The 26,603-nt window shown below is 38.4% G+C and overlaps 4 protein-coding genes across 5 annotated transcripts in view; 2 read left to right on the top strand and 2 right to left on the bottom strand.

The window, feature by feature from the left end:
• Positions 1-1,345: 1,345 nt before the first annotated feature.
• On the bottom strand, positions 1,346-8,708 carry dmtf1 (cyclin D binding myb-like transcription factor 1). Its single transcript, XM_025057243.1, has 17 exons — positions 8,558-8,708; positions 6,958-7,128; positions 6,439-6,534; positions 6,160-6,245; positions 5,941-6,052; positions 5,446-5,522; positions 5,191-5,348; positions 5,067-5,099; positions 4,872-4,981; positions 4,156-4,384; positions 3,934-4,084; positions 3,619-3,829; positions 3,408-3,493; positions 3,178-3,336; positions 2,881-3,102; positions 2,071-2,176; positions 1,346-1,697 (listed from the first exon to the last, which is right to left on the bottom strand). Exons 2-17 carry the CDS (start codon positions 7,067-7,069, stop codon positions 1,663-1,665), a joined length of 1,983 nt encoding a protein of 660 aa, XP_024913011.1. The 5' UTR covers positions 7,070-7,128; positions 8,558-8,708; the 3' UTR covers positions 1,346-1,662.
• Positions 8,709-9,120: 412 nt separating this feature from the next.
• cwf19l1 (CWF19 like cell cycle control factor 1) lies at positions 9,121-14,716 on the top strand. The gene is made up of 14 exons (XM_008315355.3): positions 9,121-9,281; positions 9,874-9,958; positions 10,086-10,170; positions 10,782-10,883; positions 11,674-11,888; positions 11,981-12,105; positions 12,199-12,283; positions 12,385-12,534; positions 12,909-13,056; positions 13,231-13,310; positions 13,415-13,624; positions 13,888-14,007; positions 14,099-14,196; positions 14,268-14,716. The coding sequence occupies exons 1-14, from the start codon at positions 9,259-9,261 to the stop codon at positions 14,410-14,412; spliced, it is 1,671 nt and encodes a 556-aa protein (XP_008313577.1). The 5' UTR covers positions 9,121-9,258; the 3' UTR covers positions 14,413-14,716.
• A 106-nt stretch (positions 14,717-14,822) lies between these two features.
• Positions 14,823-23,309, bottom strand: LOC103382534 (CD9 antigen). 2 transcript variants are annotated; one of them, XM_008315356.3, is made up of 8 exons: positions 23,119-23,309; positions 17,992-18,094; positions 16,654-16,751; positions 16,429-16,503; positions 15,934-16,035; positions 15,704-15,781; positions 15,535-15,618; positions 14,823-15,370 (listed from the first exon to the last, which is right to left on the bottom strand). In XM_008315356.3, the coding sequence occupies exons 1-8, from the start codon at positions 23,185-23,187 to the stop codon at positions 15,305-15,307; spliced, it is 675 nt and encodes a 224-aa protein (XP_008313578.1). In that variant the 5' UTR covers positions 23,188-23,309; the 3' UTR covers positions 14,823-15,304. The 2 variants fall into 2 exon arrangements, with proteins under 2 accessions (XP_008313578.1, XP_008313579.1); XM_008315357.3 differs by lacking the exon at positions 23,119-23,309 and adding an exon at positions 19,679-19,874.
• A 1,954-nt stretch (positions 23,310-25,263) lies between these two features.
• Positions 25,264-26,603, top strand: part of c8h12orf56 (chromosome 8 C12orf56 homolog) — a 9,348-nt gene continuing 8,008 nt past the window's right edge. The window contains exons 1-2 of the mRNA XM_008315366.3: positions 25,264-25,696; positions 26,017-26,033. Coding sequence (XP_008313588.1) covers positions 25,463-25,696; positions 26,017-26,033 — 251 coding nt within the window. The 5' untranslated portion in view covers positions 25,264-25,462. The remainder of the gene's footprint in view (positions 25,697-26,016; positions 26,034-26,603) is intronic.

Genomic DNA, 26,603 nt, shown 5'->3' on the forward strand with positions numbered 1-26,603 from the left:
GCCAAAGCTGCTCACATCATCACGTCTTATTGTTTGCACTGTTGGTTTGGCCTCGCACTAATCTTCGAGCTTTAATCATTAAATCCATTTTACTTTTGAATCTCACAACTCTGTTGCTGGGTGACTAAGTTCTGTCATTAACCTAAAATAAAAGACCAGCTGTGGTTTAATGTAGTCCATCGTAATGTGATTAAAAAAAAAGTTTTCTTTTCTAAACTGAGCGGTTTTAAATCATTTCCTGCTGTACGTCACCTACACAATGCCAAGTGTCATTGAAAAGAATTTGAGTGTGTATTTAAAAGGGGAAGCTTTAAATGAAGTGTGTTATAAGGAAAATGTAAAAGAACCTGTCAATGGTCTGGTCAAGTTTTCCTTCACCTCTCATCTGACCTCATGATGACTCCACGATTGTCAAAGCCACAACTCTTTCACCTTTTAAAATTAGGTATTTTATGAAATCAATAAATATGTATTTCAAACATCTTTTGTTGTTATTGATCTTTTCATTAGTTATTCAATATCATTTTTATATGTTTTGAATGAAAACTCTGCACAAGGGTGTGCCAAAATATCAATATTACGACATATCGGGATATTTTACTGTACATTATCAATATGCTGGTGGTAAGTATTATTTTTTTTAAAAAAAGCATACACTGTTATGAATAAATTTTGTCACAAAGATGTGCTACAATTTTTCACGCCTCCACAAGATGGTGACAGAGACCCCTGCGAGAGGGAGCAAGCGCAGAAATCAAAACAAACCAGGCTAATCATGCCAGCATGACGACGAGGTCTAGGTTTTTGTCACTGAGGAAAATCTGAACAAAGGATTTCAAACAGTGACGTCATGAAATAGAACATCGTACCGTTTAGTGTAGGGAGCAGAGGATCAACAAGGCCTCCGTCCTCTTCATTCAAAATTACCATTGTTTTTCCTAATTATATAATCTAATAATCTTCCTTTATTTTCTTGACACTTTGACACTTTGTCAATGTTTTAAAAACACCAATATGTAGAACATAAAGCACTAAACCTACAAAGATCAATCTTGACACTTTGCAATTTTTTAAAAACACCAATATGTAGAACATACATGACATCATTAAAATATGCTCATTATGTAAATAGAGTTGTGTTTTTTTTACCTGTCAGAATGAAGTCTGTTGCGATGTCAGGAATCTTTTGGCTGTAATCAATCCACAGCACCACCTGTAGAGGGCACTAAATCTGAAACGCTGGTCTTTCTGGGACGATGCTCCTCCTAGTTTTAAAATTTTCCCTGAAAATATCTCAGACACATACAAGAGAAAGCACAAAACTGAGAAGATGTTTGTTTGTTTGTTTGTTACAATGGTTCTTCTGTTCAACATGATTTATTAGTTCATGATATAGTTTTCTATTAAATATTCAATCTTAAAAAAAAAAAACATGAAAAGTTTCCTTCGGTAAGTCTCTTTGGCATCATGAAAAACGTGAAGGGCTGAGTTCCCATTTCATCCTGGAGGGTTACGGTTCGATGTCAGGTCTTCCAACATGAATCACCAGTTGTTGAAGTCTGTTACTGACAAGATGCTGCTTCTGTCTGAGAGAGAGCAGTCGTGCAGATCATCTTCAGCCTCCGATCCGGCAGCCCGTGAAATCTGTGATGATGGTTATTCTTAATCCGAGACTTCCTGATTTTCCAGGATGGGATCTGAGAACAGAAAGAGAACAGGATCTATGTTTGCAGTTTAGATTTTTGATCATACCTATCACTTTAAGACAAGGGCCTCAAACTTAAAAAAACTCATCTATCTGTATAGATATCTAAAAAAAAATCAATCCACTCATTCATCCATCTATCTACTCTCTGTGTAATTAAGGTAAATTAAAAAAATGGATTTCAAACACCAAATCACAAAATAACAAATGTAAACCAAGTGTTGGTGGCAAAAGTGAATCAATAATTCATCTCATTTTCAAAAAATGTTCAAAATAAACTGAGCCCATGGCTTTGTTAAAAAATCTTGTTGCAGATCAACTGCAGTGTGTGTGTGTGTGTGTGTGTGTGTGTGTAAGAGTGTTACCTGTCAGTGTGCTGCTGATGTTTGGAGGAGACACAATCAGGACTGTGGTACCTGACGCAATCCCAGAATGCACCACTGTTTCTTCTACAGCAGTTGAGCTTATATCCTAAAAACCATTAACATAAGGAAAGAGTCTTGATTTAAATCACACCACAGCTCTGACAGTGAGTGTGTGTCTGAGTTGGTGGCACTTCACTGGAAACTCAGATTCCCCTCATAGATTAGATTAGATTAAATAGACAGATCTTTATTAATCCCTCTGGAGTTCCCATCGGGAAATTAATTATTAGTATAATTATGTAATATCTGTAAGAATTTGTCATCAGTTTTTCCTCCAATAATGAAAACCTGATAACGCAATGCCTGGCTTTTGCCAAATATGCTGGAATCGCGAAGACGTTCACCTCAGTTTTGGGGGCAAACGGCTGCATATATTGGTAACGGCTGATATCGGCATATCGGGCAGTGGCAAAAAGATAATATCGGACATCCCTTGATATCGGGCAGCGGCAAAAAGATAATATCGGACATCCCTAGTGTCAATATATCGTCCAGCAAAATGTGTTATCCTCCTAAGCCTACACACAGCGACTCAGGACCACGTTTCACTGATTGAGAAATGGATGTGAAAAACATCCTTTTGTAAAACACTGACTACTACTGGACACACAGGATCAAGTGACCTGCGTATGTATAGTGTCTGAAGAAATGGTACCCATGACCCGCCATCCCTGGGATTTTAACCCACAGTTCTCCAATTACACGCCCCATCCTTTTAACCACTAGGCCATGAGATCTCCCAAAAAGTACCTTTTCATTGAAAGTGTCTGTCATCTGTTGCTGTGGTTCCTCTCCTTCACCAGTGTTCTCTGAATTTTCCAGGAGACTTGCAGCGTCCAGTTGGTTTTCATGCCCCTGATCCTGCCCCTCAGTTTCCACCACCAGTTGTGATTGGCTGAGAGGGTCTGTGGAAGCAGAGTCAGAACTGACAGTCTGGATGATGACGCCGTCACTGGAGCAGAGGCCGTCGGCCTGAGGACAGAACAGAAGGAGAATGAAGCACAAACAGACAAACAAACACGTTTCTTCAATGACTCAGACTCTGACCGACAGACTGTGGAGAATGATGTGTTCCTGTGGTGAGGGGGCGGAGCCTGTGGTCAGGGTCATCGTGCCGGTACTGGTTAAACTGAGTGGAAGACTCTGGTTGGACATTGTCTGGAGGTAGAAGGTGCCCGGCGTGCCAGTCGGCTGAAGGTGAAAGGACTGAGAGGAAGGAAAGAGGAGAGTAAACAGAATAATCTGTGTGTGTGTGTGTGTGAGAGAGAGACACTTACTGGGAGAATCTCGAACGTTTGTAAAGCTCCAGTGTTTAGAGTAATAGTCTCACTGTCATTGGCTGCAGCTGCCGAAGAGTCTGTAGCTGCACATTACACCCACGCACACAAACACACACATATGTATGTGAGAACCTATTACAGTCCCTTAGAGCAACACAAACACAACAAAATCCATATCCAAACGCGCACACACAGCACAAACCCTGACCTAAGTGTGTGATCTGCAGAGGGATCTGGACTGGAATCTGCAGCGCCGCCACAGAACTGGAGGGGGAGCTACTGCTACCACTTTCTTCTAATCGTGTGAGGTGGATTTGAAGCGAGGAGTTGGAGGAAGTAGAGGAGGCGGCAGGACTTCCTTCTACTGACCCGGACTGATTTGAGGCTTCCATCGCCTCCTGGAGGCCTTTCAGGAGAACTGAGGGCGCAGACAGAAGGTCGCAGTTATTGATTTTTTGTTTAATGTAAGAGAGAGAGAGAGAGAGAGAGAGAGTGAGAGTGAGTGAGAGTGAGTGTAACTATAATGGAAGGGAATGTCCTTGTGATTGGACACGTTCCTCTTGATGCTCCACCACTTTGATCGCAGCCACTGCGGAGAGCGGACACTGCTCCATCCTCCCGCTAGATCCTCCCACCTGATGTCGTTCTCATCCTCTACCTCCAACTTGGAGATTCTGAAACAAACCTCAACTGACTTCACCGACTTCCAACACACGCACAACAGACGACGTTGACACACCGTTACCTCTGTACGAGGTTGAGGTCGTCCTCTTTCGTCCACTCTGTGCCTCCGCTCTGTTTCCAGTTCAGATAATTCAGCCACTTCGACCGACACTGTTTCTCAGAACGAGTGCGAACGCGATCGGCGACCAACGCCCAGGAGACGCCACCAGTGACGGCTGAGCCTGGGGTCACGCCTGCCATCTCATACACAACCTCAGTGAGGCGTCGCTCCTCCTCCTCACTCCATTTACCTGTTTTAAAAATATCACTGATTTCCTAAAACATTTATGTCCAGGTTTTCCTAGCCCAATACATTTTTTTTAACTATAATGGCAACATTTTATATATACAAAAATATATAAAATATATTTCATATATGTTGCCACAAATGATCATCATCATCATAAATGATCTTATACTGTATATATAGTGTATATCAGTGGTTCTCAAACTATTTATACTCTGTACCACGTGAGAAAACGTTGAGCTCTCTGAGTACCACCATGATGACCAACATTAGAATATAGCAGCAGAGGCCTTCACTGTTAGCTTCCACCACAGGAGAGATGTTTAGAAAGTTGTTTATGTTTAAATGTTGTATTAATAGCACATGGTATGTTTCAAATGTATTCTATTGAAAATGTAAATGTGAAAATATGAATTTTCCCCGCGTATCACTAGAGAGCACCCAGTTCCACAGTTTGAGAATCACGGGTGTACATGATATATAATCTTAACCTGTGTTGCAGGTTTCCTTCATGAGTCGACATCGATCTTTCACAGAAGAGGCGCTGCGGCCCAGAGCTGCTCCGATCGTCGCCCAGTCATTTCCGTGTTTCTGACGCAAACTGATGAAACACATTTCATAAAAGTAAACATCATTCATATCTAATTAATACATACATTCTATTTTGTTATCCTTTGTTTACTCACGACTTCAGCTTTTCTATCTCCTCAAACGTGTACCTTTATAAAAAAAAAGATACGTTTATTTTCATGTTTTCATTTTTTTTTTGCTCGTTATTTGAAAACGTGTTTTCTCTTCTTGCAGACCTACTTGCCAATGTGGTTTCGGTTGTCATACATTCTGAGAACTCGTCTGTAGACAGCGAACAGCGGTCGGTTTAAACCCTGAGCCACCGAGCGGTAAAAATCTTTTCTTTCCTCTTTGGACATTTCGAAAATGATCTCAGCAGGATCGTCAATGCTTCGCTCCTAAATAAATACAAACAAACCAGCAACGACACAAACAAACTCAAAGTTAAACCAAAAAAAAAAAAACGCCACAAAAATGTCAGAGATGTTTACGTACCCTTAAATATCGATCGATGTTGTTCATCAGGATTTCAATCTCCTCCTTGGACCACATGCCTTGTTTCCACTTATGACCTGAAAGCAAAACATATTTCAAAAACTTTTATTTAAATTAATGTATTGTGTAAAAGAAATTGAACACTATTGATCCTGCACTGGAGAAACTAAAGCGATACCTCAGGTCACAAACGTATTAAGTTCTTTGAATCTGTTTGGTGAGTGGCTGGGCGTCTAATGCACTCAGGTGAGCAGCGTCAGTTGTGGCAGGAAGTCCTACCACACACACGTAAGAAAATATGTTCGAAAATAGTGTTCGTAATCCGATTTCTTTATGAATAGGGACGTTCGTGACGCGAGGTATCACTGTATGTGGTTCTGTATGCTCTGGGGCTCGAACCCAGGACCTTGCGCGTGTAAGGCAGATGTGGAAATCAATACACCATGGAACCAACAAAACAGTGAAAAAAGACTAGTTAAAATCTGTGAACTCTACCTTTATTGACCAGAGTGTCTTTGTCTTCTTTAGTCGTGAACCAGGCCTGACTGACTGGAGACACTTCTGTCTTCTGATTGGTCAACAATGATTCTTCATCCTCCTGGAGAATCTGTGCAAAAGAAAAAAACAGATGAAAGATTCAAAAATAATTCCGAAGAGCGAGAAAAGTAAAAAAATAAAACAACGAAAAATCGTGGGAAAATTATAAAACCTGACCTGTATCTGAGCCACACTTTCATCAGACAAACCACCGTCTGCTGTTGCCGTCATCGTCACTTCGAAGCCTTCATCATTATCTGGCACTGGGAAGAAAAGATGAGAGTTCGAATATAATTTTTAGGACATGAATTATGGACATTTATGTACCGATAAATGCATCTGACCAATTGAAACTGATACCAAAAAGCAAACAGAACACTCAAAATGATATTTTTTTTAGATGAAAATACAACGATAGTGAACCAGAGGATCATGTCATGTCTGTGTGCGCCTCACTGGGTAAAGTAACCACGGAGAATTGATGCGAGTCTGCGTCATCCTGTTCATCTGAAGGGAGATGCAGCTTCTTCTGAAGAGGCTCACAGTCTTCATCTACAGACACACAAAGACAAATGTTTGTGATCCTTAAATAAAACCAATCAAGAAAATTGTACAGGCTAGAGACAGCCTTGATAAGAACGTGTGTATGTTTTTATGTGTCCATTCATGTATGTGTATACATATATATACATATATATGTGCATTTGTCCATTTATATATCTATCTACGAATTAATTTGTTTATTATTTAAGTCAAAAACTTCCAAGACAAATGTTAAAATTCCCAAATGTGTTTTGAACATGTTTGACATATTAAGACATGACTCTCAGGTGTAAGTTTTGATAGTTTCGTTATATCTTTCTCAAACGTTGATCTGTATTACGTTTAATTTAATCATGTCGTATAATCCTCCCCAAAATGAAACATTTCAAATCAATCAAAAATCAGATTTTTATGTGTGCATGTAACACTGACCGTTTGGAGGACATTGCAGGATGATGCTTCCATCACTGTCCTGACTCAGAGTCACTGTCTTCACCGTCGCTAAAGCAGCTCCAGTCTCCTGCTCATCTGCAGCTGAACTCATCCTTATCAATATAAAGTTGTGATCATCCTTGAATGATCAAAATCAGCCTCATTGGTCGTCTGTCAGTGAAATGTTAAAACACGTTAGCCTCACAATGAGTTCATACATCAAATAAAAACAAAAAAAAAACATTCACTTTAGGTTTCATTTAATGTAAAAATGTGTTTGTTTATTGGACAATCAACACTGTTACATTGAGTTTTCAAATGTTTTGCAAAAACTTCACTTTATAAGTATGTATGTACTAGTTGGCTCTTAAATAAATGTATTTGCAGTATTGTCTTTTTGTTTAACTAAGTAGTTTTGCAAAGCATATTTATTGCAAAGCATATTTGTAAAAAAAAAATATATGGTGTTTTCTATAAACAAATGAAGAGAAAATAATGTAAATCAATGATCCACCACTATTGTACTCAAACTTCCTACTAAATTACCAAATTTTATTAAAATAAATCAATTATTACAATGACAAAGATTTTGACCTGTTTTCTAAAAAATTTTTTTTGCTAGTATTAGGTTATGACCTATTCAAGCTTGAATTAACTTGTCAGGTAGCTGATGTGCAACAGACAAGACTATGTTCTGTTTATAAATTACATTTAGTATATATGTTCCTTTTAAAAACTTTACTATTTTAATGGACCAAAACAATTCAATAAGGCTTTATTTCTTTCAAACAATCAAGGCAATGTCCTCGTTGCGACTGGTGAAAAAAAAAGTATGGGTCATTTGTAAAAAAAAAAAAAATTAAAACACATTTTCAAACAATATTGCACCTAAAAAGTGGTTATATATTTCATGTAACAGATACAGATATAAATAAAATAAAACGGAGATTTGTATACGGTATTTTTGTACTTAAAAACAAATATACTGTATGTGCACACTTAAAATGTGTTTAGCTTTGTGTAGCTAACACTGCAGTACTTCCAAACTGATATCTGTTATAAATACATGTATTTATTCACATTTCTATTGCACAGTAGACTTTAAATGGCTTATTCCTGGGGTGTTTTGAGAGTAATTAAACGTTTACTTCACATAAAACTAGGGCATGCATTAATAGTTGTTTCACAAACAATGTAAATATAAAAATCAAGTGCATCAAAAACCATAGCGCTACTACACAAAAACAACAGCGAATAGTCGTAAAACTAGTTTGGTTTATATTTATTTATACATCCAAAGAGAGACTAAAGGAGGTGCGAAAATAAAAACTTTGTTTTTATCTATGTTTTTCAATGAATTCAACCAGCCGAGCCATAATGCTAACAGTTAGCCTTCAATTTGCCACTGCTCCCGCTGTTTAAATGAAAGACGGTGAAAAGTCTCCGTCGCCGCCATGTTCGTGGAAGAGCTGAGTCGGCCTTTCCAACACTTTTCTGTCGCTTTTGCCTCCAATTTTGCGGTGTACGTTTCCAAATATAAGCAGCATTCATCTCGAGCACTGAACAGAAAGCATTTTTTACTTTTGTTTCGCGTACTTACTTCCTGTTTTTAGTCCGGGGACTTGTGAGTTACCAGGATGAAGGTAAATGCCAGGATGAGGCTCGGCGTCCATCCCAGGGCCTGGAGTTGGGATGCCAGAAAGATTATATTTTCCCGGAATTATACTAACCCTACCACCACTACTACTGCTACAACAACTACTACTGTTGACATGTTTACAGCAATTATTAGATGCACACCAACAGACAAGAGAAAAAATGAGGTGGAAAGCCTCTTATGTGATTGACATTTCTAATATTCTCACATTCTTATAGCTATTATTTCGATAAAAAACGGTCCTGTCTCAAAATTTAATAAAAGCCAGCGTTTGTACGCCAAGCACACTTTCTTCCATTCTCCTTTCAAGAAATGTTCGAATCTGGCAACCACTGTGTCAGCCCTCTTTAAATCTGCCCAACAACCAACCAAATTCTGTGTTTATTCTTGATTTAATTTTACGAATTGAGGTAAATGTATCTACATGTTACGATTTTTACCTCTAATTTATTATATTGAACTTGAGTTAAGAACAGATGTTGCTGGGGTTTTTTTTAAACAAACAAACAAAAAAAACCAAAGTATTGTTTCCGCTTTATTTTCCGCCCGGACGATTATCGGTGACGTACGAAACATTTTGAGCTCAAGCTGCAAAATCCAAAACCACACTTTGTGACGGTTTTGTGTTAAGAATATATGAAAAGATGGGCGAACAACCAGTAAGAGTGTAAGTTAAATTTTATCAATTGTGGTGAATTTTCTGGTTCATGTTATTTATTTTCGCACAGTTAAAACAAACATTTTATAGCATAGATTGAACGTTACGATGTACGAAGGGAAGAAATTGACATCAATTATGAATAAAGTTTTCGAACACATAGTTTAATTCATTGTTTATTATTTATTTTTGTATATAGCCTGCAGGAGACAAAATATTCTTTAGTTCAGTAGTGTATAGGAAGATTAGTGGTTCGAACAAGATTAAACAGGTAACAAATCTACTAATTTTACCAGTTTTAAATTACATTTTAGCATTAAATCTGTTAATTGCTAAATACTAATTAAATTCTACACCGATCATCAATATATTAGAATAATTTGTTGATAAGCAAACGTAAATATTTAGATAAATGCATTGTAAAAAATAGTGTTGTTAACTATTAGAGAATATTTTGAGCAGATCAATCATAAACAAAACATTAAATGTAAAGCGTCTTTAAGGAATTAGACATATTATTATTATTATTTATCCAAGTGATTGTACTTTTATTTAATCATGTTTAACTTGATTAAGACATAGAACATGTTTGTGTGGACAGGCTGGCCTGTGGAGACGTGGAGGGGAAGCTAAACGCTCTTTACAGTCGAGTGCAGGCCATTCAGAAGAAGACAGGGCAGTTCGACGTGAGTCTTCATCTCACACATGCATTTCAACATGCCAGGTTTATTCATCTATGCAGCAGCAAAACTCTGTGGTAATAAGTTCAATATCATTAAAGTGTTTCTGAAATTTTCTAACTTTTTTACGCAGCTGCTGTTGTGCGTCGGGGAGTTTTTTGGAACGACAGCAGAGGCTGAGGCCGAGTGGCAGCAGTACAAGAGTGGAGCAAAGAAAGGTATGAGTGTCTCCATCAATACTCTCAGGACAGTGTTCTTCAATCTCGGGGTTGCGAGAAATGCCCAGTACAGTAATTGATAAAAAAGAGTTGAGTTAAGAGAGACAATAATAATAATATACAAAGGACGTGACAAACTGATGCTCAAACTGAAGCGCTGTAATACGATTCAATCTTCACAGTCTAAACTGTAATTCACAGTTTATGAGATTGTTTGTTCAGTATTCTTCAGTATAGATGAGCTGGCCTAACTGTACATGTGACCAAATGTGTGACTGAAATGTCACTAATCTCGGTACTCTGTATTTGCAACACAGTACAACAAGAACTAATTCTAGAAGAAGAAAAAAAAAGTCTGTGGGGTCGCCAGAAAATTTGTCTTGTCAAAATGAAGTCACAAGCCAGTCTAAGACTTTTGGCTTCTCATGAAAATACTATGATACTTTTACAAACAACAATTCTATCTAGGCGACAAGTTCTATATTGGAAGGTTGCGATAGTACTTATTAAATGCCACATATCCTATGTAAGTTCTTTAGTCTTGAATCCATCTAAATTCGACTGTAAAGGTTTCTGTAAATGTCAATTTTTTTTATTTATTTTTTTCCTAGTTCCCATTCACACCTGCATCCTCGGAGCAGCAAGTCAGGAAACGACAAAGAACTTTCCGAGCGCTGATGGCTGTGAGCTGGTTGAAAATATCACATATTTGGGTATGAAACGCCACAAAATGAAGATGATTTAGTTTGTACATTAGGGCGTCTACCACTAGATGGCGATCTACCAGTAGATTGCAAAGGGAGTGGTGATACAGTTATATCATGAGGAATTAAAATAAAAGAAATATATAAATGAAACCCTTCAGTGAGTAGTAGTGACCATATACTCTAAGCATTAAATCATATTGCGCCATACAACTACCGTACATGCATTTAAGCAGTACGTCAATATGGAAGGTGTATATAAACTATTTTCAGCTTCTAGAAGTAAATATATATTTAATGTTGTCAATGTGAGTTAGGGCTAAAACAACTATATCGGAGGGCCAACGTTTTTCTGGAGAGCCACCTTGGGGGGCCAAACACTGTTATGATATAAAAATCACATTTTTGTGCAACATTTTAATTTGATGTTTATTGGTTATGGGTTTTTTATATATATATATATAGTATTTTTAGCCAGTAATAGTGAGGAATAGATTATATTTTATCCTGGACTGGATGGGATGGTTTTGTGGGCAGGATTTGGCCCGCGGGCCACCAATTGTTGATCACTGAAGCTAGATCAATTAAACCCGGTCATTTAAATTGTAGCTCCAAGCCAAAGCGTTTGAAAAACCCTGAGCTAGAGCCACTTTCGTATCTCACATCCTGTGGAACCAGGGTGGTATGTATTTAAATTAGGCAAAAAAAAGTAGTTTATTATCATCCAACTAATAAAGTGTTTTGGTTCTTTAAAAAAAAAAAAAACTTTTTAAATTTGTCTCCTGTGTTCTGCATTTAGGTCGTAAAGGTGTGTTCACAGGCGCATCAGGCCTCCAGATCGCCTACGTCAGCGGTCGTGAGGCACAGCAGGAACCAGCACAGTCTCACTGCTTCACAGCCAAGGATCTGTACGCTCTGGTGGAGCCACTCACCAACAACTCCAAGTTCAGGGGCGTTGACATCCTGCTGACGTCACAGTGGCCGCGAGGGGTGTGGCACTACGCTAACAACCCGGTTGGTTAAAAATTATTCGAATGTTTCAGTATTTAATGGGAAAGCCAAGTGGGCGAGGCTTCACAGGCTTAACACCTGCGTTGCTTTTACAGGAAGTCCAAACACCAAACACCAAATTTTGCGGCAGCAGCTCCATTGCCAACTTGGCAGATAAGCTGAAACCGCGATACCACTTTGCTGCACTAGAAGGCGCTCATTATGAGAGACTGCCGTACAGGTAAAACTCAAACTCTCTGAAACCTCCAGATGTCAGTGGGAGCCCGTTGATCATCCAGATGTTTCTCGTGTTTGCATCCATTTCCATCGTTAGGAATCACAGTGTCCTGCAGGAAAAAGCTCAGCACGTCAGTCGATTCATCGCCCTGGCAACAGTCAACAACCCCGCCAAAAGAAAGGTGGTTAAGATTTGTCAGATTTTTTTTGGACAAATTAATTGGTTTGCTGATAACTAATTTGTGCCCCCGTCCCTCCATGTTTGCTGTTGTGTTTTGCACAGTATTTATACGCCTTCAATATAATCCCAATGAAAACCATGGAGCCTTTAGAGCTGGTGAAGCAGCCACAGGACGTGACAGAAAGTCCCTACAGACGCTCCGACAAAGACAAGACAGAGGCATCCAAGACCAGCTTCGGCAGCAATGAAGAGGTACAGAAACATTTTGAATGTTATACCAGAGGTCCCCAACCCGATGTCTGGGGGCTGATGCTGGTCCGTAGGTCATTTGGTACCAGGACACAGTGAATTTTTTTTTTTCACTGATTTGCTTCATTAAAAAAGAATCCAGTCATATCCTTTTACTATTTTCATTTAAAGATAATCTGACAATGTTTATGGCAATAGGTCATTCAGACTCTGATACAAACAGAATAAAGTCTGAAAGATGATTTACCAATGAGGTATTACCGGTCCGCAGTAAGGGCTGATCGGTCCTTGGTGCAAATCTTATTTTCTCCTGTATGCGAAAAATTGTTTTATTTTTAAAAAGAAAACCTAACTCTCTGAATTACACTTGTGTCCAGGAACCACCCAACCAGTTTTTTTTTGACCTGGGCAAAAAACAAGGGGGCGCTGGTCCAGGTCGTGGTAGGAAACGACATCAAGACGGAGACGGACCAGGACAAGACCGACGCCAACCACAGGGACAGGCCAAACAGCCACGGCACCATCGTGAGTCGCTCTCAAAGCTCTTTTTTGCAATGTTAACAGTTATGGAAATCTGAACCACCGATTGATGATCACTTCTATAGCTAGATGGGGAAAGAAATACCTGAAAGATTTTGACAATGACTCATCGCTGTTCTTTAATAGCTTTCCTTCCCTTGTTTTTTTGATTGAGAACAGCTCAGCCCACTGGACCCTGTTGGTTTTGTCTGGCCAGTCCACAGGTGGAGAAACATCTAGTCATCAGCATCGGAGAGCATGTGAGTCTAGCTAAACAAACTACTTAAGGTGGGATGATGGGAGTTGTAGTAGCTGCAACAGTCAAGGTGGGTTTTGAGAACCAAAGTTTATCCGTCTGCTCCAGTGTTACGTCGCTCTGGCCAAAGGTGGCCTGACGCCCCGCCATGTCCTGATCCTGCCCATCGGTCACTATCAGTCCGTGGTGGATCTGAGCAGCGAGGTGGTGGAGGAGATGAAGAAGTACAAGTCCGCTCTGCGGAGCTTCTACCAGAGCAAAGGAGAGCGATGTGTTCTGTTTGAGAGGAACTACAGGAGCCAACACCTGCAGCTACAGGTCCACAGACGCACACCACACCAAGCCAAGAATATGTCAAAAGTAGGATTGTCCCAATATGATGATCTGAAAAAACTTCAGTCCCCTATGGGGGGCATGGTCACTGCTCGCTATATCAGTATCGATTGACATCTGTGTTTGGACAATATCGGCATAAAAGTTCATATTGGACATCTCTAATAAAAAGTAATAATAATACTGAAAACAATGCTGTATTATGGTGCAGGTAATAATAATGAAAACAATGCTGTATTATGGTGCAGGTTGTGCCAGTGCCTCTGGACCGCTGCACCACAGACGACATCAAGGATGCGTTCATGGTCCAGGCTCAGGAGCAGCAGATGGAGCTGATGGAGATCCCTGAACACACAGACCTCAAACAGGCACAGACGCAAGCAAAACCACGCAGAACCCAGGTGGATTGAACACACATTCGCATTTTATGCTCATTCAAGTCTGTGTTTTCTTTTTCAGATTGCTCCTCCAGGGACACCGTACTTCTATGTAGAGCTGGACACGGGGGATAAGCTTTTCTATCGCATCAGGAAGCATTTTCCTCTGCAGTTCGGAAGGTAAACAACGCCACAGCTTATCACCTGTGGGGCGCTGATCGTGAGATCTAATCTGAGCTTTGACACCACAGGGAGGTTCTGGCCAGTGAGGCAGTTCTGAACATCCCAACCAAAGCAGATTGGAAGGAATGTAAACAGAGCAGAGAGGAAGAGGAGCAGGGCTGCAAACAGCTGAGAGACGACTTCCAGCCGTACGACTTTGCCTGGGAGGCCTGAGCAACGACACCGGACAAACCACTGCTGCAAAAAAGGCAGAAACCTTTGGGTTTTTGGACTCGGACCTTAGTGACTCGAGTCACTAAATTGAAGAACACTGTTTTTAAACCTTTGCCTCAGCCCTTAATGATTATTCAAGGGCTCAGGATTTTAACCAATTTCTGCAAACAACTGAATAAATTAGGCTTTTTATTTTTATTTTTTTAAGCAAATCAACAGAACAATTGTGTCAGTTGTTTAATTTTTTATTCCTGTAAATGTTTGTATTTTGTTAATGCAACAATAAAATCTTATTTGGACTGAAGTAAACGCATCAACCACGTCCATTTTTGTGCATCTGACTGAAATAAGAAACCGTTCCAATGACTTGTTTGAACACGTTAGAAATTTATTTGTCAAGTTCCAAAGACTTTGAACACGTTAGAAATTTATTTGTCATTTTCACAGAAATATTTAAACAGCACTTATTAATATTTGCATAAAACTCTTGCTTTTAATAAAATTAAACAACTCAAAGACCTCAACAAGACTAAAATTGTGTTAGCTTCAAAAGAAATAGCCTGTTTGGGTTAGAGCTGGACGAAGGTTTACAACTGACGTGAACTTGAGTCACAGTTGTCAGCAAGTTAAAACACTAGTGAAACTCCAGTTCCTCCAGAGGGCGGAGGCGAGGGGGGTTCAGAGTGTAAACTACTAACTCCCCCTGGATTGAGAGGAAAACCTGTGAACCGAGTTAACTTTGGTACAAACGTTAAGTTCTTACAAAAAAATAAAGATCCACACTCTCACAGGAGGAAGCGGTCATTCCGTGTGGATACAAACAACATTAAATCAAACTATATCAGTGCAGAGGACGTAAGTAGGAAAATCTTTTTCGAGTTTTGTTGTGGTTTCACATAAAGTCCCTGGACCTTTTGATGGCACAGCACAGCATCATGCTGAAGATCATCCCAAAGATCTGCAGATAAAATAAAATGTTCTCAGGGTTTTCCCAAACTTCTACAGCTGTTTACAGATCTGGCATTTTGTTTATACTTATATTCACATACTCCCATTTGAATGACATAAAACAACCTGGATTTTTGGTGCTTTTCACCAGATCTTCAACTACTCTATACTCACCATAATGATTCCAATTCCGATGCCGACTCCACCAATAATGTGCAGCCTGTTGTTGAACACCTCATCGATGGCTGCTGGACAGCTCTGATAAAGGAGAGAAGCGAGTTCTTAAATGTGTCACTGTACACAGTGGACAGAGTGTAGTATGAGTGCGGTCCATTTGACTTACTGTAGTGATTAGTGCACTATCAGGACAGGTGTCTTTGGCTGCGTCGATCACAGTTCCTGTCGGGCCGCAGCAGTTCAGCTGAAAAGAGGAAACAACCAATCACGGGGTGAGAATTATTTATGACCTAACTAGTTCCCAGGAGTGTTTTAAAGTATTTTAAAGAAGTAAAAGCTGGGAGAAGTAAAGATGGAATGGGAAGTAAGAGGAGTAGCTCAGGTTCACATTCTCACTCCAAAGTGAATAAGGCGAAGCGTCTCCTTCAGAGCTTCCTGTTTGGTCTGTCTGTAGTTGGAGTAGGTCTGTTTGTAGAACTCAGTCACATCCTCCACCACCTGGAATCACAAGGCGAACATCGGCCAACCGATATTATAAATTCTTCCGACAAATAGTCGGTCACAACGTGTTTCACGTTGTTCCATGTGGACAATGACACAGTGCATCACAGATTAACACAAAGTAAACAGAACATCCAAACAATGGTTGCAAATGAGTGGAGTGCAGATTAAGTTAACGTTGACTACAAAATCTAAGGAGGGATTGATCCAACTGTGAGTATGACCAAAGTACAATGTGATCAAGAGTCATTAGTTGGTTTAACCCATGACTTAATCTATGATGCCTCATCAGCCACAGTTGTTAGGAATGTGATCTCTAGTCTCTCAGTCCTCATTAAAAAAAAAGTTTGTCTAAGGAAAGCTTGTTTGTTTTTGTGTGTGTGTTTGTACCCTGTCTTTGTTGGACAGACCCCAGGTCCCAGCAGCCACCTCCACAGCAAAGATGAGGAGCAGGAAGATGAAGAACTGAGTATGGAGAAACAGAGTTGGGATTTCTGTATTCTTAGATTGCTTTATTTTCAGAAGTACCCCCCCACCCCCCAAAAAAAATAACATACCAATCCTAACATGCATGGTGACCAAGTACCCCCCGCCCCAAAAAAAAAAATTACATACCAATCCTAACATGCATGGTGACTCTTTGATGGCTCCACAGCAGCCCAAGAAACCCACGACCATCATTAGGGCACCTGCTGCGATCAGGATGTACACACCTACAAACACACAAAGGGTCGGGGGTGAGTGCGTGAGATTGGGTCGTTGGTGGAGATGATGCTAATACTGATTATTCTTCAGAATAATATGATTTATTGTATTAAATCATCTCGTTCTTTTAAGAAGAAGTTTAATAAGTTTAATATCTAAGCTCTGGAACCATAACAAAATCAATAAATATTCCAACATATTTTGTACAATGTTATTCATTCAGAGGCAAAACAATAACTCGGCATTTATCTTTTTCATTAGGATGACTCAGATTTTTTTAACCTAAATTGGAGTGTGTGGGACAACAAGAATGAGCAAAGGCCTGATGTCATGAGTGCTTTAACCACACACTCCTCCAGAGCTGCTGTTATAGATGTTTGTCATTTCACAGACAGGGAGGGACAGAAAAGGGACAAAGACACTGTTGTCCAACACGAAAGAAAGACAGCAGTGTGTGACCGTGCGCGTGAGAATGTAACGAGTTCTGCAGCCTCAGCTGACCCTCTGTAAGCCTCTGCTTATTGTAATACTACGTCCTGTCCACCAGGTGCCTCGCCAACCACAGCATCAATAATAAGAGAGCTGCTTTTAAGGCCACAAATCTCTGACCACTTCATATACACTTTGTGCTAATGGCGGACCAACATTACTGCACTAAACCTCAGGAAGCGTTTACACTTCCTGTCCGCTGCAGTGAAAGCACTGTCACTGAGACACCTTAAGTCTTCTGACTTAAGCAAATGAATAACATTGATTTTTTTTTTTTTTTTAAAATAAGGCACTAAACCTAATGATAGGGAAAACTAACCTTACAAAGAAATGCGTTGGCTAAGGCAGGATTACATTTACCTTACATTTATTAGATATTTATACGTCATCAAGTACTTTGTAGGCTAGCGATTTGAATTTGCGGGTATCTCAACAAACAGAGGGGTGACGTGCCCTTGAAGGATGATTGAACACCAGACACTCTACCACATAATGGACAACCTGTAGTGGACAAGAGCTTTTTGTAAAATATTCCCAATGGTCACATTTGGGCAAAGTCTGCACTAGTGGGTGTTTCATAAGCTAAATCATAATCAGTTTGGATCATGTGAACTGATTACAAATCCAACTTAGCAGGAGTTTGTTGACACATCCAGCCAGATCTCTCCACAGGTTTAGTTGTAAAATGTTCAGTCACGTCCTTTTAAAAATCCATAAAGACTAAAACTTGTGCAGTGTCTCCTTTTTTTTTAATATTACCAGTAAAGAAGACAGTGGGTGCGTCCTCTCCTTCAAACAGTCCTGCTGTCCTGGTGTCAAACCGTAGCCAAAGTCCCACTGCCAGGACTCCAGTACCTGCCAACTAAAGAAAGTACAAAAGAGTTTTCCTTTAAGTTCTGGCAGAACTAATTCGTTTAAGATGGTACAATGCGATCACTAACAATAGTTAACCCAAAATTTCCTTTTTTTCCCCAACCTTTTCCAAATGCTAGGATTGGCTAGTTAACACTTCTTGTACGGTGTGGAACAAATGCTTTGTACAAAACAAATGCCTTCACAGATTCAGCCATCAATACTTAATTTGATCTGTGCGTTTAGACCAGCTCTGTTTGCATAAGAAAACATGAAGTTCAAAGTTCAAAAAGTTCCATGTAGTGGCTAGTAAAAATAGACTTCTGTTACCAAAACATTTTGTGAGAGGAGTGAAGTGATTTTTCTTACAATATATAACTTATTATATAGCTATATAATAATATATAAACTTTACATTTGGTAAGGATATTTTTATCAAATTGTGAGATAACTTTACTTCATGTGAGATAGCTTTACTTCATCTTGTTTTACTGATGCTTCTGACATGACATTATACAAGGCTGGAAGATGGAAAGTGATGATTGTTAGTTTAGTCAGATTATTGTTCATTTTCTCCAGAGAGTTGAGGCAGCAAAACAACACTTTCCCCCCTGAGGTTGACTGAGCTCAACCTCAGACACCATTAGCTGCACTAAGAACAGAAGGTAAGGTGTGAAGACAGCAGTGTTGTCACTGGTCTTCAAATGTACAAAGCAACCCCCATAAGAGCTCGTAGTGATAGTTTGCAAAGGCTAAAAAAAGATGATGTTTGTGCTTTCTGAGGTAGGACCTGTTTGTGTTGTTGCTCACTGAAGCCACAAACTCCACTTGTGTGTAAAGGCTGTCATTAAAGTCAAAAGTCAAGCTGCAAACAGGTAATATGGTGATAACACAGGAGGAGGCAGAGTAGAGGAGTAACCGACTGTCTGAGAGAAAATATTTTAGTAAAGTTATCTGAGAAATATAATATATGCTAAAATTATTCTAGCTCACGGGGACCTCCCCTTAGCCCTGATGGTGGGTAACCTACACCAATCACTCAAGTATTTGTCCTGCATGTACACTATTGGCCTATCTGGCAAACTTATTTCAAACCTGTCAGTGATCTAAACCAGCCTTTTTTGTACCAAGGACCCGTGACCACCACTGCAGACCAGTTGTTGAATTATTATTAAATATTCAAAATAAAGCATTTTTGAGACTTCTGTTAGTATTGACATTATTTTTTAAATATTGCCTGATTATCTTTGAATGAAGTAAATTAGAAAAAATAAAATGCATGAGGATAAGCTGAAGCACGTGTGTTTCTCATAGAGTTTCATAACAGCCTCCTCTAACAGCATTTCTGGCAGCACCATGGCTGCAGGTGATTTTAATTTGTCTTTTTTTTTTATTAAATCAATTTTTCACCGTATTATTTAATCAAATAACCTCTTTTGATAGAATTAGTGAAGCAGAAAAGAAAAATTCACTACACTCTTTAGTGCACAGCCACTGAAGCCAAACAAACTACTTTAAAACCAGCTCTACTGCTCACACTCTCAATCCTGCGCATGTGTGTAAAACCATGTGAGTCAGTGAAACAGCTACGTACCCAGAAGAGAAAGTTGAAGAAAAACACCAGGTATTTGATGCACTGCAGTCCACCCTTCATGTCTGTGAGCTGTAGCCCGTGTTTAGTAGAAGAAAAGAAAAAATACTCGCTTCAACTGCAAGACTAAACTAAACTAAACAGAGATTTCTCTTTTGGTCAGTGAGTAAACCACACCCAAGGCGGTTCACCAGTGTGTGTGTGTGTGTGTGGGAGGAGAGGAGGGCTGAAGGAGGAGGAGTAAAGAGGCTTTTTCACCACTTGTCTTTAGTGTTTCCAGTGGACTTAAAGCTGTTAAGGTGCTGATTTTCACCTGGAGATGAGGACAGGTGAAAATGATTACCAGAACAAACCAACCAACCAATCAGATTTAGTCATTTTAGAGATTAGTAACCAATGCAACATGTTTCTCCCTTCCCTCAGCCTTTTTTGAATAGTAGTATAAAATAAACCGGCATCATGTTATCCTGGGAATTGTTTACACCTAGGAATGTCTGAGTGAATGAGATGAATGTGTAAATTATTTACTGATATTGTTTAAATGATTGATGATAAATGATTTGAAAGCTTTTGTGCAGAACAGGACATTTTGAACGGTGTTTCTCAACATAGTTGCTTTGCTTTTAAATGTTTTTATTACTTAAATCTTCATTGGAAACTGACTAGTATTTCACTAATATTTAAAATCACCCATCAATCCATTATCTACTCCCTATTCTTTGCAGTGTCACAGGAGGGCGCTGGAGCCCGTCCGGGCTGTAGCACCCTGAGCCAGTGGTTCCCAACATTTATTGGCTTGTGACCCCACATTGACGTCACAAATTATTTTTATTCTATTTTTCTGTTTCAACATATATATATATATATATATACATATATATATATGTATATATACATATGTAGGTATATATACATATATATGTATATATACATAAATGTATGTATATATAAAGAAAAAAAGAATAAAAATAATTTGTGACGTCAATAAAGAAAAAAAGAATGACGTCAATGTGGGGTCACAAGCCAATAAATGTTGGGAAATTTATTTATACACATTTGTATTTATGCGTTACATTACATTTGAACCTTATTTATATTCAACAACCTTGGAAGAATACTGTGGTTTCCGATGTGTGTGGTGTAGGGGTGGGTAAAAAATATCGATTTCGACCGTCCTCCCCCTCCAATTCAATATCGACTCAACAGATTTAATCTGATTTGATTCAAGGCCCCCATCTTGCAGGAAAGCATAAGTCGAGTGGAGAACAGTGTTCCCTGCTGTCGAAAAGGAGCACCTACAGAGTCACTCAATGCAGTGGGAGGAGCTTGATGCAGCGACGTTAATTGGATACTAGAGGAAAACATCTGGAGTCCTGTGCAGTCTAACAGATACCCCCAGTGGCCACAAGCTATAAATACCAGAATTTTTTTTTACATACCTTTCCACTACAACGCCCATGGCCAGTGGGGGCACATATGCAGAAGTAGTATTATTGTGTTGATGCTCAAAACGTCAAAATATGAGTTATACCATGACTATTCATATGGGCATGAAACTAAATATATAACTATTTAAAAGATTAACTGGTACTCTGATTAATTATTTGTGTATTTCTGAATCGGTATCAACGCATTTAGATCAATATCAAATCAGAATTTAAATCGAATCAAATTGTGAGATTCTTAACAACACCGAGGCTTTGTGTGTTGTTTTTAATTATCATTTTTAAAACAATAATAATTAGTTGAAAGTTAAAATCCCCTCATCCCGTTTAGAGCATGTTTTTGGGCTGAGGCAGTAAATTACCTGTAGAAAACCTACGCACACACACGGGGAGAACATGCAAATTCCATACAGACAGACAAACCGGGGATCGAACCAGTGATCGTATTCATCGCAAAGGTAAGCGCTGTAACTGTGTGGCCCTTAAATAGAACCAATGTCAGGTTTCCTTTTCGCTCTATTCCCTTTAGTTAGTTTAGTGATTTGGCCTTGTTTTTAAATAACATTGATTCAAGTCTCATAGGTGATCAAAGACAAACTCTTTTGATGCTGAGTGTAGGATCTTGTCTTTTCATCTTCTTTTTCCTGTTTATCTCCATGGTTCCCTCCACTCTTACAAATTTTCAAGATCTTGGTATGATAAAAAAGTGGTCCCCAACCTTTTTTGTACCAAGAAGCAGTCTGCGGACCGGTAATACCTCGCCATTGTTGAAAGATCATTCAATTTTCAAAAACATCTTTCAGACTTTATTCTGTTAGTATCAGAGTCTGAATTTGAAACATTGCCAGATTATCTTTAAATGAAAAAAGTAAAGGGATATGACTGTGTATATTCTGTGTAGCACTTTGGCCTGGTCCTTAATAACCAATAGACTGGCACCCAGACTGGGGCTTGGAGATCCCTGTAGTAAAGCATTGCTCTACACTTTTGTTTTTCACTCTGTGGGCTCTCTTGTTTTCTTTCATTTATCCATATTGAGTGGTCCTGAAATAAAACCAAATGATGGAGAGAACAGAAGATTGGGCCAGCAAGTCTCATTTTGTGTGAGTGTGCGTTGTTGGTGAAATTCTTAGCATTGCACAACTAAGATTTCTTGTTGTGGGCATAGAATATGGCCCACTGTGGCCTGTTGTAATTGTCTGAATAAAGTCATTGTTAAATTTTTATTCTGCCTCTTCTGGTCTGTCAACTTTATTTATCTATCTGGAAATCATGGTTATCCTCTTTATCACCTTTAGAAATTGTCCACAGAGGTCTAGTTGTTTATTTAGAATCTACAAAGGGCTCGCATCACCTGAAAATGTGCAAAAATAATATTAGGTCTGAAAATATGAAAAATATAAAAACGGGCTCAATGTTACCACCTGCTGGAATGTTGTAGGGCATTTCGTTTATTTTTTTTCTTTTGCTCAGAAAGTACAATTATTACAAATTATTGCTATTTTACATTTATTTACAATCATTTAATAGTTAAACATTTGTGACAAGTTTTCAACACCGATACAAGTGCAAGTATGGTGAAATTGCTTCACATTTTGATAAACTGACCCGACTTTAAGGTCAGTCTAACGTGATTTTTGGAAATGACTACATGTACAAAATGCTTTACGTTTTTCTCGTTTAAATTAACTTTAATTCTGACTTCGTATAATTTATTATCTTCGTATAAAAACTATAGCTATTAGTAAGTCAGTAAAGCTATTAGCTTTACTGAAAATAAATATATGTCGTTCGTTTCATAAATTACAAACAAATCTAAAAAAGTGTTATTAATATTACGATTTTTAACTATTTTTACGTGCTGTGTATTTTGTTGTCGTGGAAGTGAGCTAATCAGACTTTCAAATTGTATCAACCTCAACGGTTGAAATTCGCGCCGAAATATTTCTATTATAACATTATTATATCACCAATAGTTGACGATAGTATTTCACTCACCCAGAAGATGAAATTGAAGACAAAGAGAGCGTATTTAACGCACATTTCCCAGTTGCTCAGAGCCGCCATGTTCCTTTTATTAACAAATTATCTCTGTAAAAAAATGTCTCTTGATTATCTGCTTCTTCACTCCTGACTCGATGCGGAGCCGTTGGTGAATCTTGTGCACTTGCCTCTTCGGGTGCTCTCGACTTTGTTCGGTCAGTTCCGTCAGCTGAGGAGCGTAACACGCCCACGCCCAGAGTACAAACGTAGATTTATTTTTATTTGTGGACGGATTAAAAAACAGTTTGGAACAAAATGAAGAGAAGGTTAAAAATAATATAAATAAATAAATAAATGCCCCTTTCATTCTCATCTCAAAAAGTTATTAAACTTTAAAGTTAATAATATAAAATAATTTGTTCTTTAAATTCCATTATGTATGCTATTATGTATTTTACAATTTCCAGTTTTTAAAATTCATAACTATATCAATACAAATCATACATTTATTACTATTATGATAATTGTACAGTTTTACACAAAGATGGAATACTGTTGTGACAACAGCAAAGATAGAAGGAAATGAGGATTTAATACAAACCCCACAAAAGAACAAAACTGGAGAGCAATACTTTAAATGCACAAAAACTGTTTTCTTGTAACAGATTAGTTGGATTTTGTGATGGTTGGAACCAAGAATTGTTTGGGTCCCTGATGAGAAATGTTCTTTTCTGTTCTTTTCCAAACCGAGTGAGAAATGTTCTTTTCTGTTCTTTTCCCTTTCTGTCAAACAAAGACCATAGTGTGAGCAAATCAGCCCACCACTGCTGCAGCTGGTACACACATACATGCACACACAAACACACACACACACACACACACACACACACATACACTAAGCATGGTGGTGGCAAATCAATACAAAAATGTAAATAATAAATAATCCCATCTTATTTGTAACTCTATCTGCCACATTTATTCTACTGAAAACCAAAAACAAGCCAACTGGTTGTCAGCAGATACACAAAACAGAAACAATCACAAATAATCACTTATTTGTGATTATTTAAAAAAAAATAAATTATTTAAAAAAATATATGTATTAATTGACAAAAACCTTGGGGATTTCAATTGTTTGAAACTTTTGCAAATACTTTTTTTTAAATTTAGAAACATACCCCAATGTTTTTTTTTAAGTCATATAAACTGGGTCCTGGGATATTTCTGTCCAGTCTGGGCTTATTGATTTGCAGCGGGAGTGTTAGTATCTGTGCTCTGTTTATGTTACTGAGATACAGTCTTAAACTAAAGAGTTAAAGATGAAAGAACAAGTTTGCAGTGAGACTGTGAATAAAGGCTGAGTGTGTTCCACTGGAACAAAAGCACAGCTTTCATCCGGTTTACAAAGCTGTCCTTCAGACATCTGTGTGTGCTTGTGTGTGGGTCTGACGGTTACGAGGCAGAGGAGGAAGAAAGGCACATTTTTCGATATTTAGCTAAATAAGGAAGACAAAATTGTGAATCTATAAATGTTTTAAAATATATGCAGTAAGGTACATACTGTATGCAGCGAGCTAAGATGGAACACACTCAGAAAGGCAACAGCACTTTACTGGCCTCCAGTGATGATTTTGGGTACAACATCACGGAGATGCAACAAGTGCATAGGCATAGTTTATACACATTTTATAACAATTAGAATATTCATAGAATTATTATTATTATTATTATTATTATTATTATTATTATTATTATTATTATTATTATTATTATCACAAATAATAAAAAAATAATTGTCATCATCATCATCATCAGTCGACCAGTTTAAGCAAATAACCAATTAGCCCAGATTTGGCTTCGATGAGTTTACAAAAAATATTACAAAAAAGTGACACTAAAACCAACTATATAGATATGTAAGATGATCAAAGCCATAAAAAACTACACAGGGACACAGGGTAATTTGATATAAACAAAACATAACCAAGAGAAGACAGCAAACTTTCGTAGTTTTTAAATGGAAAATTTGATGTAACAGTGAAAATAGTGTCATTATTAGTTTTTGTGTTTGCCACATTGTGTATGGTTACTTAATCGGCAACAAAAGGCGCGAAATAATTCTAAGAATCCTCACATGGAAATACGGATTTTTAAACTTTAAGAATTTAGATTTTTCTTCTGACCAATCAGAATGTTCCTCTACACCAGTGCTAATGAGTGACCAATCAAGGAGAAGCAGCTGCAGGCGCGCCACCTGTTTCACGTGGATCAAATAGTCGAGGATCGGAATTTGACCAGCAGCTTTCCTCTGCAGTTCAAAGTGACTGCATTTTAACAATGCGCTGGTGAAAGAAACGTCATGCCCCTGTTCTCCCGCCGGAACGTAAAAGTGGAGACCTTCCTGAAGCGCTGTACTGAGCGGCGCGTGCACAGTAGGATTCGCGCTCATGAGCTGTGCGTTGTCATCTCAGAGCATATGAACAAGGCCTACATGCACGCCGTGTTGTGCGACGAGCACGTGCTCATCACAGAATATGCACCGCGTACGCTCACGGCGGCCGTCAGCTTTAGGCGCGTGCGCAACATCCAACTGGTGAGTTGAACTTAATTTACCAAATTAACTTCATTAAGTATTTGCTTGATCGTCTGAATACACGGAGAGTAAAACATTCAAAATAAAATGTCCGAATATTTAAGAACTTGTATTCTTTTCGTTTTTGTTTTTTAATATTTGTCATATTTATTTAGTTAACAAAAATACAAAACATCCATCATCTACCTATCTACAATCCCAGCTGTCAACGGGCGAGGGCGTTTTATACCCTGGACAGTTCACGAGTAGAAACATTTAAACAAAATATGTCAGTTAAGTTAAAAGTTAATTGTTTTTACATCTAACGACATTTTTTATAGTACGTGCGTGAAAGAAAGTGAGTAAGTTTATTCTTGGAATAAACTTAAATTGATACGTTAATGAATTGATACGTTAGCCACATACGCAGTTAAACTTGCCTAGTCTTTGCTTTTGGGTCCCTCTATAGTAATATACAAGAGAGAGACAATATGAGAACATCATCTCAATGTCAAAAGTATACAAGTAACAAGCAGGGTTAATGTTTGCTATCTGTATAGCAAATCATGTTTCAATATATTCAGTAGCGTCAACACACTTTAAAATCCGCCATTTTCTGGACATAGGTATCTAAAATTATGCCTGTCTTTATGGATGGAGAAAATGAATTGCTTGTACCACTTTGTTCGTGTGATACAAATACAGTACCATAAAAGCATTAAAGTAGATACAGCTTTCTACTAAATTTTTAAAATGCTACATAACGTGCAGACAAGTGTGTGTCAGTGTGTGTGTGGGGGGGATAGAAGTTTAGCCCGTAACACCCGCTGTAGCATCTGTTTGTCATATGTCATGTCATTAAACAACTCTCTCGCCCCCGATATATATATATATATATATATATACATATATATATATATATATATAT

The sequence above is a fragment of the Cynoglossus semilaevis genome, chromosome 8, assembly GCF_000523025.1.
Source record: "Cynoglossus semilaevis isolate Cse_v1.0 chromosome 8, Cse_v1.0, whole genome shotgun sequence".
NCBI classification, from domain to species: domain Eukaryota; kingdom Metazoa; phylum Chordata; class Actinopteri; order Pleuronectiformes; family Cynoglossidae; genus Cynoglossus; species Cynoglossus semilaevis.

Bases quoted from the DNA above. Each gene is read 5' to 3' on its own strand.
- dmtf1 (XM_025057243.1), bottom strand. From the start codon at position 7,069: ATGAGTTCAGCTGCAGATGAGCAGGAGACTGGAGCTGCTTTAGCGACG. The intron at 6,246-6,438 runs GTGAGGCGCACA...TTTTCTTCCCAG, and splicing joins CTCCGTGGTTACTTTACCCA to TGCCAGATAATGATGAAGGC. The intron at 3,337-3,407 runs GTAAGTGTCTCT...CCTTCCTCTCAG, and splicing joins AAACGTTCGAGATTCTCCCA to TCCTTTCACCTTCAGCCGAC.
- cwf19l1 (XM_008315355.3), top strand. From the start codon at position 9,259: ATGGGCGAACAACCAGTAAGAGT. The intron at 9,959-10,085 runs GTGAGTCTTCAT...TTTTTTACGCAG, and splicing joins AGAAGACAGGGCAGTTCGAC to CTGCTGTTGTGCGTCGGGGA. The intron at 13,625-13,887 runs GTCCACAGACGC...ATTATGGTGCAG, and splicing joins GCCAACACCTGCAGCTACAG to GTTGTGCCAGTGCCTCTGGA.
- LOC103382534 (XM_008315356.3), bottom strand. From the start codon at position 23,187: ATGGCGGCTCTGAGCAACTGGGAAATGTGCGTTAAATACGCTCTCTTT. The intron at 16,036-16,428 runs GTACAAACACAC...TTGTGATTCCAG, and splicing joins GTCTGTCCAACAAAGACAGG to GTGGTGGAGGATGTGACTGA. The intron at 15,619-15,703 runs GTAAGTCAAATG...CTCCTTTATCAG, and splicing joins ATAGTGCACTAATCACTACA to AGCTGTCCAGCAGCCATCGA.